Source organism: Globicephala melas, chromosome 11, assembly GCF_963455315.2.
Source record: "Globicephala melas chromosome 11, mGloMel1.2, whole genome shotgun sequence".
NCBI classification, from domain to species: Eukaryota; Metazoa; Chordata; class Mammalia; order Artiodactyla; family Delphinidae; genus Globicephala; species Globicephala melas.
In genome coordinates, this window is record NC_083324.2 from 94839124 (window position 1) to 94852974 (window position 13851).

General features: G+C 39.0%; 1 protein-coding gene across 3 annotated transcripts in view; it reads left to right on the forward strand.

Moving 5' to 3' along the window:
* MAK (male germ cell associated kinase) overlaps window positions 1-13851 on the forward strand; it is a 41174-nt gene that overhangs the window by 7042 nt on the left and 20281 nt on the right. For all 3 annotated transcript variants that reach the window (XM_030881435.2, XM_060308245.1, XM_060308246.1), the window contains exons 4-7: window positions 2033-2112; window positions 4716-4848; window positions 9470-9641; window positions 10634-10801. In XM_030881435.2, the coding sequence (XP_030737295.1) occupies window positions 2033-2112; window positions 4716-4848; window positions 9470-9641; window positions 10634-10801 (553 nt within the window). The remainder of the gene's footprint in view (window positions 1-2032; window positions 2113-4715; window positions 4849-9469; window positions 9642-10633; window positions 10802-13851) is intronic.

Consider the following 13851-nt stretch of genomic DNA (forward strand, 5'->3'; position numbering starts at 1 on the left):
AGAACCATCATTTTTCCATGGTAATAACTTAAAAGTCAAGGTAAATATTTCATATAAACACACTATCTATCTATACTTTTTGAAACAAAAATCTATCTATAGTTTAATACTCAATAATAAAGCTGGCCTTGGGCAAAATCGAGAAAATTTTCTTTCTTACTCTCCCAAGCATCTTGCAAAAGGTTAATGAAGGAATGGAGGAAAGAATGAAGTTGCTTTTAAGAAAGGATCTAATACACTTGTTTATTAGAATGCTTAAGTGAATCATAAAAATGTGTTACCAGTCCCAAGGAAATTCTCATTTTAATTTTTAAACAAACAAACAGAATCTCTAAAGAAGGAGAGTTTCAGTCGCCTGCCATGAGCTTGGAGAGGATAACATTTTGGTGGTAGCTGCTGGTCACATCTGGGAGCTTAATGTCCATTTTGTCTGTTTTTAAAGCCAGAGTTGTTCAGCAAAAGGGCCTAAAATATGAAATGAATTTCCCAGTAGAATGATGTTGATTTCTCTCTATATATTTCTTACACACACACACACTCTCTCTCTCTCTCAAGGTCTAAGGATGGTCAGTGAATTTTTCTTTAATCATATCATTCCTTCTTTCAAAAAATACTGTATTGAATGCCTGTTATGTTTCAGGCTGATATCATTATGACATTAATAGCAGTTAAAATAAAAGTAAAGGATATTCTACCTCTCAAATCAGTGTTTATTTTTCTAGAGTTCTTTCTAGCTCCTGTATACAGACATGCATATTTTCTATGTAGTTGTAATTTTAGTGGTGATGCATTTTTCTGTTTGATTTATTCACTTATAGGCACTTTTTAAAATTAATTAATGTATTTATTTATTTATTTTTTGGCTTTGTTGGGTCTTCGTTTCTGTGCCAGGGCTTTCTCTAGCTGTGGCAAGTGGGGGCCACTCTTCATTGCGATGCGTGGGCCTCTCACTATCGCGGCCTCTCCCGTTGCGGAGCACAGGCTCCAGACGCGCAGGCTCAGCAGCTGTGGCTCACAGGCCTAGTTGCTCCATGGCATGTGGGATCTTCCCAGACCAGGGCTCGAACCCGCGTCCCCTGCATTAGCAGGCAGATTCTCAACCACTGCGCCACCAGGGAAGCCCTATATGCATTTTTTAATGCTGACACATAATCTTCATAGTTACCATAGCTAGTGTGTTCTGTTAAATGACTATACCAAGCTTCACTTACCTCTTTGAACTATTTAAAATAAATAACTATCAATGGGAGAATAGGTTGGTAATTACAGTGTATAATACTGATGTCATTATTTTGTAGCCATTAAAAGTGATAATTATGAAGATTATAAGAGTGCTTATAAGTGAATAAAAAACAGAAACCAAAGTTGTATTTATGTAACATTGACACCTAATATAAAAGTTATACACACAGATGGATTAGGGCTGGATTAGAATGCTGAAAAATCAAAATAGTTTCCTTATCAGGTGGTGGGATTATGGGTAATCTTCTGGGCTTCTAATAATAATTTATGCTCTTCAAAATATATGAAATGATAAACATATCCATGGTATACTGAGATATAATTTTGAAGAAAAAATTAAGTACATGAAATATTATACTTTCATATGATTTTAAATATATATATAAGTGGAAGTGGTGAATGCAATTGCAAATGAACATTAAAAAGACTCAACTTTGGAATTTCATGATTCAATTCTGGATTTCTAAATTAAAAGGAAATTAAAGTGATATTGTTTAGAACACTATTCAATGTCAAAAGTATAAATTAAACCATTAACAACTGTACATGGTAAAGGGCTATTTGAGGTTAGTGGTATTTTTACACTTTGTTTTTGGTAGCTTAACTTCCTGAAATATTGTTTTTGAGGATTAATTTACAAGCCTTTTTTATTCAAGTAAACTTCTTTTCCATGTCAGCTGAAGACCAATATACAAAAGCTCTGCTCTGATACTATAACTGAACCTTTAGTGTACAGCATTCTTTTTACAAATTGAATTACATCACTGTTTATTTGTTCATTTCTTCACAGAAACAAGTTGTTCCCTGAGTCGGTCATCAGAAATATTATGTATCAAATATTGCAAGGGCTGGCATTTATCCATAAACATGGTAGGTTTCATTGCCCTGCCCCTTTAGATTACTGTCACAGTCATGCATAGGAATTGTATACAAACTGTTAAATAATATTATATTGGATAACTACAAGTTTGGAGTATGTGCCTACTAACTGACAGTTTTATTTTAAAAATTTAGAATTTCTATAATTCTATAGAAAATAGAATTTCTATAATCTGTAACTATCTTCCTCTACAGCAGAATTTTTTTACAGTTTGATCATCAGCCTTTAGTCTCAGTTAACCCCATCCTGCTACCTCATTCCACCTAATTTTACCATGGAAATGAAAAAAAAAAAAAAACAGGTCCCTCTTTTGGAAAAGATTGGAATGCTCTGATCTATCATGATCAATAATTAACACTTAAACAGTTTAAAGCACCTGTGCTATGGTATTTTCTAGTCTTCCTTAGTATTTACATTTAGTTATTTCTATATTTGGAGAAATTATTTTTATGCATTTCTTATTTATGTAATCTTAATTTATAGTTTTTTGCGTATCTATCAAACCAAAATAAAGTTAATATTATTACGAAAAATTTTAGTGATTTAATGATCATTAATTTTTAATGATTCTAGTTTAGCATCACTAGATGTTTAGATATTAAATTAGGCTAGTTTATATCATACCATTGCTGCACTGTGAGCACAGGCATTCAGAAATCACCATTATTAGCCTCCTTTCATGTCTCATCCTATATTTTATATTTTCTTTTCTCCTTTCTCTTTTAACTGCTACAGGAAATAATTTATTTTCTAGAAATGCTATGCAGAATTCCATATACACATTGTAAGAACATTCCTGAATCCCCAGGGGTTTTTTGTCTTATGTAAACTATTAAGGTCTTTAAAAGCCTAAAACCCATGAAAATATATTACAATCCATTGATAAAAGTCAGTCATTTATTAATTACATGGAATGTAAAGGATATATGCTATTTTAATTGTTCATATTGGATTCCTGGTCTTCAACTCATTTTTAAACTCTGGTCAGCATGGTTAACTCTCGATATTTGCCTGCGTTAATTTATGCTAATGGAAGCAAGTGTGATGTGGAAAACCAAAAGCCTCAGGAATTCTCTGCTTTTTGGAAAGAGTTTTGTGTTTTGCTGGTATTTTTTAGGCTAGTAATAAAATTGGCTTAGATTCCTTGGATATTTATCAACTATCAGCAACTTCAGAGCATAAGGGATTGAAGGAGGAAACCAGCTTGGAATTTAAAAATTGTTGATGAAAGTAAATAACATATGAGTAATCTAGAGTTGGCTTTATAAGTGCCTACATAGTGATCTGGGAAACCAGACTCCAGGAACAATAGACATTTTTACAAAAGCTAAATTATTCTTGCCATAGTTCGTAAACATCTCAGATGTAATCCTTTGAGAAAATAGATATTTTAAAAACAGTAGCTGTCAAAAGAAATGGACTAATATTTTAGTTAAAGTTAGGACCAAGTTACCAATATATTTATATTAGTGAGGATGGGGAAAACCTCAACTGTGGTTTAATTAAGATTTTATGGATTAATGTCACTTCACCATCACACGTGCTCCCATTCCTGTCTTCATATTATGAAATTACGATGTGTTTCTCTTGGAAGTTAGCGAAATGGATGGATCTCAGTAGCTATTTTGAGTAAGGAGTACCAGGTAAGCAGAGTACAGAACTGTTGTAGATGTCACGGAGAGCCCACGCTGGCTTTGAAGGGGTTAAAAAAGTTTAGGTTTAGAAAAGACTTCCTAGCTCAAATCTGCATGAAAACCCTCTGGTGATGATGATGGTCACCTACAATTGATGACCAGGCCCGTTCTTAATTCTCCACCCTGCAAAGTCATTAGGATACAAGTCATCTGTGTACAACCAGTGTGCTTTACCTATTCCTTAGACATTTGCAAGGAGGGCTTTCTGCCCTCATTTTCATTGGGCTGCCATGCAGCTTTGGTAACTAACCATTTATTTTATACATTAAATTGGTAAATAAGCATTATAATTATTGGGGTTGTTTCAACAACGCAGCTACCAGGGGAGAACTGAGCTGTTAAATAATTTTAAAGGAAGGAGTTGATTCAAATGTGTGGCGTTCTATTTGTGTTTAATGGACTTCTCAAAGTGATTATACTCAAGGAATCGCAGGTTAAACTACAACGTGGTAGAGCAGTGATAAGACCAGCTTCACTGACTGAAGCCTGATATGCAGCGCTCCTTCAGCTTTCACTAGACTGCTTCTCTCCAAGCTTCAACCTCCTCATCTGCTACCCACTGGTGATCATAATACCTCCTTAAGGGTGTTGTTCAAATTAGCGGAGATAATCATAGTGTGGCAGTTTCTAACCCAGTGCCTGAACTCACCGCATCCACAAACAGAAATACATGTGGATATTTATTTTTAATGGCCACATATACTGTATGAACTTCCTCGCCAAATTATTTTGAAAGCAGGGTCCCCACCTCCCATCACTGTGTAGACAATAAATATGGTTTATTTTTTTCCTAAGCTCACCTTCCTAATTAGAACAGAGAGGCTCAGCTATCTTGTTAGTAAATCAAATATGTCTAGATACGATGATTTATTATTGTTTTTCCTCTCTGTATTACCAAGGCTTTTTTCATAGGGATATGAAACCAGAAAACTTGCTTTGTATGGGCCCAGAACTTGTGAAAATTGCCGACTTTGGACTGGCAAGAGAATTAAGGTCACAGCCACCGTATACTGATTATGTATCCACCAGATGGTGAGTAGTTTTTAGCAACGGTCCAGAGGCATATGTCTCTGTTGACGCTTTCCTACAGTAAGTAGATCGTTACACATCTTTCTGGAGGTTCCATATCAAGTATTTAAAGCAAAATGTAGAACTGAATTTTTTTTGTATTCTTTGGAGAGAGAGAAGGATTGCCTCATGACTCTTGTGATAAATGAAAAGGGAAGGAAAAAGGATTTCACGCATCCATTCATTCATTCAACAAACATTTATTGAACCCGTTATGTGCTGGATACTATTTTAGGCGCTGGGAACACAGACGTGAACGAAACAGAAAAGAATCTCTGCCTCATGCTGCTTACATGACAGCCAATACATAAACAAACAAAGAATGTCCTGAGTTACCAACAGAGAGACATACACACGTTCATCACAAGCACGTAACAGTCCCATCTTGCACACTACCCAAATGTCCATCACCAGAGGCATATATATTCACCCAGTGGACTACTTCACAGCAAAGAGAATGAAGGCCTACAACTACGTAAACAATATGATGAATCTCACAGACACAATGTTGTGAGCAAGAGGCCAAACAGAAAAAGAGCACACATTATGTGCTTCCATTTATATAAAGTACAAAAATAGAACGAACCTGTTAAAAGTCAGGATAGCGGTTACGTGGTCGGGGTAGGGGCAGTAGTGACTGGAAGAGCGCAGAGGAGGGGCCCTCTGCGGAGCTGGTAACACGCAGTTCCTTGGTCTGGGTGCTGGGCCCATGGGTATGTTCTAACTGTGAAAATTCAGCAAGCTGTACTCTTAGGACGTGTGCATTTTTCTGTACGTATATTGTATTCCAATAAAAACAATTAAGAATATCTGAGTATCAGATAGTGATACATGTACATCTCTACATATTATTATACAGAAAAATAAAGTCTGGAAAGGGACAGGGGATTGGAAGAGACAGGGGAGGGAAGGGGTATGTTGCTGTTTTCAACAGGCGGTCTCACTGATGCCGGGCTGGGGAGATGCTGGGAGGCAAGAGGCTTTCAGGCAGAGAAAATGCTGAGCGTAAAGGCCTACGGACAGGAGTGCCACCGTGGACTCTGCAAAGAGCAGAGTGAATAAGGAGGGTGGGAGCGGGAAATGAGGTCAGAGCGTTTGTGGGGTGGCCGGATGTAAGGACTGGGATGTCATGCTCATCGGAGAGAACCAGGGGGCCCCTGGAGGGCTCTGAGCTGCCGTCCTGAAAAGGGTCTAGAGGAGCAGAGGCAGAAGCAGGGAGACCAAGGAGGAGGCTGTTGCACTATCTTGGGCAGAAAATGACAGTGACTTGGATCTGGTGGCCATGGAGGTGGTGACAGGTGTAAGATGCTGGGTGTGTTTTAAAACAGAGCAGATGTGATTTCCTGGTGAAGCAGATGTGGGGAATAAGATGAAGGAGTCAGAGACTTCAGGGTCTTTTCCATGAGCAGCCAGAGGGCTGGAGTCAGCCCTGATGGAGACGGGGCTGCTGTGGAGCTCGTGGGGGAAGGCGCAGTTGTGTTTCGGGTTGAGGGGTGCCTCTGAGACAACCACGGGGAGATGTCACGGTAGGCGGTGGGACCTATAACCTGGGGTTCAGGGAGCAGGGCTGGGCTGGAGATGTAAACTTGGGACACCCCAGTGTTAAAAATTACAGGGTTGGGTGAGGTCACTAAGGGACTGAGTGTGGTTAGAGAAGAAAAGAAGTCTGAGGACAGAGCCTGGAAAGAGTGACAATATGTCCCGGTTTGCTGCGGACAGTCTCGGTTATCAACAGTTTCGTTAAAACAAGCTGGGACACGTCTGATCGACCTCCGCTGTATGCTTCCCGATTCCTCCCTGGTCCGATCTGGTGACATGAGAGACCCATAAACCAAGTTCACACTTCAACACATGGCTAATTAACCATGTCAGTTTTAAATGAGTGCCTTCCAACTGGCTTCGAAGAGAAAAATCAGTTACCTGATTTCTAATAATCATTTGATTTTTTTCATCACAATTCGGAGAATCAAAGTGAAGCTTTTGGAAGGTCATTCCTTGAAAAGTGAAATGTCTGACATTGCTATGAATGCTATTTAACTTCAGTTAAAATCTTTGAAAATAAACTTATTTTTGCCGTGGTAATACAAGTTTTAGTGAAGCCTAGCATCACAAAAACAGTATTCTTACTAAATTAAGAAACCCAGAAAGCAGACATTTATTTGGATTGGTTAAGATGCATATCTATTTTGTAACTGCATCCAAATAAGCTGCTAAATTTGCATTCTACCGAGCAAAATAAGCTGCAGTTGTCAGAATTTACACATTACACATACACGCAGAGGGTAACTGCACTGCAGGATTTCTGTGACGCTCCTGATGCCGACTACAGAAACGGCGGCAGCACGGCTGCGTGTGCGTTCTCTCTTTGCCGTCTGTCATTCGAAGTTTAGAATTGTTTGAGCCTTTGAAAAACTACTTTGTAAGTCAATTTAAATGATTTACAGTGGTATCTAGCTTTTCTTGTAAATAATCCCTTCATATCTTGGCATTTTGCTTCAAATCACTTGGAAATCTTCATTCAGAATTTTTGATAAATGGACGCCAAAACCCCAAAGCTTTTGAAGTTTACGGGAAACTGCAATTATTGAAAATGAAGTTTGCAAACAGGAAGATAATGATATTTATCCCTACAAAAGCAAAGGAGGAACTGAACAAATTAAATAAGAGCTCAAAGTGTGCTAGTTTTATCTTTTTTGTTTGTTTGTTTGTTTTTTTGTGGTACGCGGGCCTCTCACTGTTGTGGCCTCTCCTGCTGCGGAGCACAGGCTCCGGACGCGCAGGCTCAGCGGCCATGGCCCACGGGCCCAGCCGCTCCGCGGCATGTGGGATCCTCCCGGACCGGGGCACGAACCCGTGTCCGCTGCATCGGCAGGCGGACTCTCAACCACTGCGCCACCAGGGAAGCCCTAGTTTTATCTTTTTTAAATGTATAATTAGAATTGGAAAATCTCCTCTTGCAGGGAAGAATCTTTTTAAGGAGCTTCTATTTTCAACTGGGTAAATTTAGATTCTATACTGAAATGGAATGAAATTGAGAATACTTGTTTTCAGTATCTAAATTTGGCAAAACATTCAAAACAATTTCGTCTCCTAAAAATATCAAAACATAATAAAAAGTGTTGGCAAGGATGTGGAGGAACTAGAACCCTCCTTTGCTGGTGGGAGTGAAAAATGGTACAAAACAGCCTGGCAGCTCCTCAGTGGTTAAACATATAGTTACCATGTGATCCAGCAAAATCCCACACCTAGGTACATACCCAAGAGAAATGAAAACGTACGTCCACACAAAAACTTGTATACGAATGTTCACAGCAACATTACTCATAATAACCAAAAAGTGGGAAAACCCCAAATGTCCATCAGCTGATGAATGGATAAACAAAATGTGGTCTAGCCATACCGTGGAATATTATTCGGCAATAAACAGGAAGAAGTACTGATATATGCTACAACATGGATAAACCTTGGAAACATGTTCAGTGAAAGAAGCCAGTCACAAAGGACCAGACAGTGTATGGTTCCATTGATGTGAAGTGACAGAACAGGTAAATCCACAGACAGACAGTAGATTAGAGAAATGAGAGTGCAGGGCTGTTGGAGAGGTGTGGGGGTTCTTTTGGGGGTGATGAAAATGTTCTAAAGTTGATTGTGATGACGGATGCACAACTCTTGTGAATATACTTAAAGCCACTGAACTGTATGCTTTTAAATGGATGTACTGTATGTTATGTGAATTATATCTCAAAGCTGTCCAAGACAGCTACTCTGAGTGGAAGCCAAAGGACAACACTGCAAAGCATTTAGGCTGAAACGTTTATGCATTTCAACATGGAAAAAAAATTGAGAATATCCTCCACCAGCTACCTTTGCCTTATAAATAGAGTATTTTTCTAATTAGAAATATTATCAATTAAGGAAATTGAGTCAATTGAGGAATCAGCACTTTCAAACAGATAAGCCAAAAGAAGGACGGATAAACAAGCACAGGGAACTATATGCAATATCCTGTGATAAACCATAACGGAAAAGTCTACAAAAAAGAATGTATATATATGTATAACTGAATCGCTTTGCTGTACGGCAGAAATTAACACAACATTGTAAATCAACTATACTTCAATAAAATAATTTTTTTAAAAAAAGACGGGAGAAAGCCCACTACTCAGGGATAATCTTTGTCAGTCTTTTGTTTTCGATCCTTCATGTGAATATATCAGGATTTAATGTGTTGTAAAATTATACGACTGCTCCCATTCAGAACGTATCTGCTTCCATTCAGAGCTTCTCCGCCTTTTCTTAATGTATTATATAGCATTTCCACAGTTATTTGTTGGAGTCCCTGTCTTAGGCCACTTGGACATTTCGTTTATAGTTGTCTTGAGCTCCACTACTTGCTTGTGGTCAGGAAAAATGTGTGCTAGTCAATATAAACCCAACACATTGTGCAGAGAGATGCCTGACACAGAGAAGGCAGTTAATACCTGGTTCTCGATTGAAATGCCTGACCAAACAACATACTACTGCCATTCCACCTCTGAAACTACAAGCACAATGGCCTGTTTTGTTTTGTTTTCCATTTTCATAGGTATCGTGCTCCTGAAGTTTTATTAAGATCTTCAGTTTATAGCTCTCCCATTGACATGTGGGCTGTTGGGAGTATAATGGCTGAACTATACACGTTAAGACCACTTTTCCCAGGGACAAGTGAGGTCGATGAAATCTTTAAGATTTGCCAAGTTTTAGGGACTCCCAAAAAAGTAAGTACTTTTGTCCGTAAGTTGTTGTCACTTTTGATTATTTGTAACTTTGGGGCAGCTAGCTGATATTTTCATTTTCAAAAAGGCTGACGCTTTAAGGGTTAATTTTCTTATCATCAGTCTTTTTTTGTATTGGGATGGGATGAGGGCTGCAAGAAGCCAGAATCCCACCAGACTGTAGAAAAAAGGGGCTTACCTTTCTGTAAGAACTTAAGGGAAATTTCTCTATATTTAGAATTCTATGTATTTAACTTTGGTCTGATGACCAGCCGATGACTACATGCTTAGCCTCTTTCCTACCTGTTCTGTGAATGTCCATTGGGATCAACGCATTAATGCCAGGTGTCCTGGATTTTATTTTCTCTTAACCTTTTCTTGTTTACATTTATATACCTCTGCCATGGATATTTAATTTCTTGAACTGAGTACTTTTCAATTAACTATTGCACTCAGCTAGACTTCACTTTCTGAGATGCACTTATTTAATAAGTTTAAGTTTGTATAATTACACCTGAATTAAATGAGTGTGTGCCTCGTAGTTAACATTAGTCAAGTTAACGCAGCTATTAAAGCTTCAACGTAACTCATTTCCCAGCTATGTGCAGTTTTTGACATTGGATGCAATGTATAACATATAATGAGGATCTTTGTAATAATCAGTGTCTTTGTACATCGCTTGTCCTTACTTGTTCAGAGCCACCTGGGTACCATCATCACCATCGAGATCCAAAAGACCAGAGTTTAACATTTTGAAATTTATGAAAGTGCTTTCTCATTTTTTCCCTAATTCTCAACTCACTGTTCTTTCTATACTGTTTATAGCACTGAATTGTGTATGTGGTCTGGTATTTCATTTTCACATTTATTTATATGAGTCAACATTAAAATTTTCATACACAAGTGATTTTTATATTATTACTCTGTTTTAAATTGATCATTAAAAACAAATTACTTATTGCCTCCCCTCCCCCACTTATATATTCCTTAAACAGAGTGACTGGCCGGAAGGGTACCAGCTTGCATCCTCTATGAATTTCCGCTTTCCCCAGTGTGTTCCTATAAACTTAAAAACTCTTATTCCCAATGCCAGTAGTGAAGCTATTCAGCTTATGACTGAAATGTTGAGTTGGAATCCCAAGAAACGACCAACAGCAAGCCAGGTAAGACAGATCTCCCTGGTATAGTTGTGTGTGGGGGTTTGTTTGTTTTTTTAATTTGAGGTTTTACAATATCGGGGATATTTTTCTTTACAAAGACAAGTCTATTTTCAACCAGAGTTTTACCAAGAGAATTAAGCCCTAAAGCTTAAGGCATCCAGTGTATGTTATGATTTAACTTCTAGGCATATAAGATTCTTGGGAGAATTGCAAAAATAGCCACTCCAATGATTTTCTGTTTTGTGGTTCAAATGAGGAACCCTGTGGAGGTTGAGGTTGAAAGGAATTAATCTCTAATGATAAAAATTCAGGCACGTCGACACTTTGATCTCTGACTTCTAGCCTCCAGGATGGTGACAAAATACATTTCTGTTGTTTAAGCCACAAGAGCCTTAGAAAACTAAACGGTGAGGATAACTGTCTGGGGGAAAAAGGCTGTACTTCTCTGGCTTTTGAGGTGGGGGTAGAGGCATTTGGATTTACTATTCCACTTAGATGACGTACACTAGGAGAAAAACGATCCCTCCACCACCACCAAACGAAGTAAGTGGTTGGCTATGAAGGCACAATGGCTTCTGGACAGAGAATGGATGTCCACTTCAATAACCTTTCAAGGAAGTTTTGAAATCACTATTCCTTCAATATTTATTGAGCACAAACTAAGAAACTAAGTGCCTGGTAGTATGTGAGGTGGTTGGAATTTCAGATATGAATATACGACCCCTTTCCTGGCCTGGTGGAACATCCTGCAAGTACTCAATTTTCTACCACACTTTTTTGGGGGACAGAGGGCTTTGATAATTTAGAGACAGTTAACAGACAGATGTACAGGGATGATCCTTCCACCCAGAGGAAGGATGGTGGTAAATTTAAGGAAGAATTTGCAAGGAAATGACATTTACACTAGGCATTAAAAATGTTGGAATTTGCTCACACTTTTTTTCCATCTAGCATCTTCCTTTCCCTTCATTCTCTGGCAAAGTGATAGAGCTCTAAACATGGAGGCAGTGGCAGAACTGGAGGATGAATGGGAATGGGGCAATGGTGGGAAATGGGCTAGAAAGACAACTACGAAATAACAAAAAATCAGATTTAGAATTAGAAAAATGTCGACCTGATTTGCACAGGATAGTTTGTATTCTGTGTATGACTCCAAATGTTTATGATGAGCTTGTGTTCATTTCATAGTTTAAAAGAATAAAGAAGAAAGTAAAAGTCAAAAAAAAAATTCAGGCACGTGACAAGCTAATTAGGAAGAAACTTGTCACAGGTAATAAAAGAGCATCTCTTCAGTTAGACAACCTCGTAGACTTTCCGACGCCCTCCTACCGTGTAGAGGACTCGGGTTCCCTCGACACGGCAGCATCATCCCTCCACAGGACTGGAGTAATGCTCCGTCTCCGGCTCCCACAAGAGGGCAGCGTGTGATACCCATGCTTGGCTCCTGTGTGACTATACCCTCAACACCTACAGATGAACCCTGTCTCATGGTCTTAAAAACGCCATGGTTTTATCTGCAAAGGGCTTAACTTAAAAAGTCCTGGGGCTTCCCTGGTGGTGCAGTGGTTGAGAGTCTGCCTGCCGATGCAGGGGACGTGGGTTCGTGCCCCGGTCCGGGAAGATCCCACATGCCGCGGAGCGGCTGGGCCCATGAGCCATGGCCTCTGAGCCTGCACTTCCGGAGCCTGTGCTCCGCAACGGGAGAGGCCACAGCGGTGAGAGGCCCGTGTTCCGCATAAATAAATAAATAAAATTAAAAAAAAAAAAAAAAAAAGTCCTAACAGGCTTTATGGTATTCTTATTGTTATTTAAATTGAGGATTGAAATAAACCAAATAATTATTTGGCTTTTAAAAAATTTAACTTGAGACGATATTTTCTAAAGGTCAACTGGAAGAACAAATAGGAAAGAATAGCCAAGACAGGTTTGAACAGTAATAAGTAATCAGAGCACAGTGGTAGGGTTAGACAGCTTGCCCTATCAGACGTTAAAATAATCTGTAAAGTGATAGTAATTACAACAGTGGGGTACTGGCATGAGGTACTTACAGTTGCAGAAGCTGCAAGTCTGTGTAAGGTAAAATCTATATATATATGTGTGTATGTGCCTGAAAGACTAGAAAGAAGTTCTGAAAAGAGAAACATCAAAATGTGAGCAGTACTTTTCTCCTGGTGTTGGCTTTCGAGATGATTTTAATTTCTTCTTGAGAACTTTCTATACATTCCTTATTCTATTCAATCAATATTCCCTTAACAAACAGGAAAAAAGAAGTTATTATTTTTTAAAGATCCTCTGTTTCTTTAAGGATGGTAGCTGGTATCTTAAAGAGGAAAAGTTACAGATGAAGCCCTGGAATTACAAAACATTCATAAAGCTTCTAGCTCCAAAATGTATATTATTGACTTAGGAACAGTGACATACTAATTAATGGGGCTACTTAATCCAGAACCTGAGTCCTTCTATGTGTCAGGTACTGATGTATTTAAATCGTCTACAGTTGCTGAGTTCCACTTAGCAATGTCCACGTAGTTAACACACACATCAGGTGTGGTAGGGGACACAACGAAGTTTCTAAGGGGAAACTTAGAAGAAACACTTTTTCTACCTCTGCCAAAATATACACCTCCCTGCCCTTCACCTCTTCCTTGTTTACTATTTCACTGCCCTGCTTTTTAGTGGAAGCAGGGAGACAGGGAGAGGTTAAGTTACAGGAGTTGCCTCTGTCCATCTAAAATCTGCCCCTGCACGCCCGAGAAGTTAACTGTGGGTCAGGGCTACGCCTCCACGTAGGCGGGTACTGGCTTAGGGCAGGCAGCGCAGGGGAACAGGGCTTCATTATCTTAAGGGGCAGCCCCTTCCCCGATACACACACACACAAAACAGCAGAACTGGGAACTTCCCTCCCCACCCAGACATGCAGTACTGATAAGGGGACCTGTATCCACAGCTGAGCTGCACAGAGAGCTTCAGACACTCTCCAGACCAGTTTTCACCAACCTCGGTACTTCTGACATTTTTGACCCGCTAATTCTTTGCTGTGGGGAGGCTGTCCT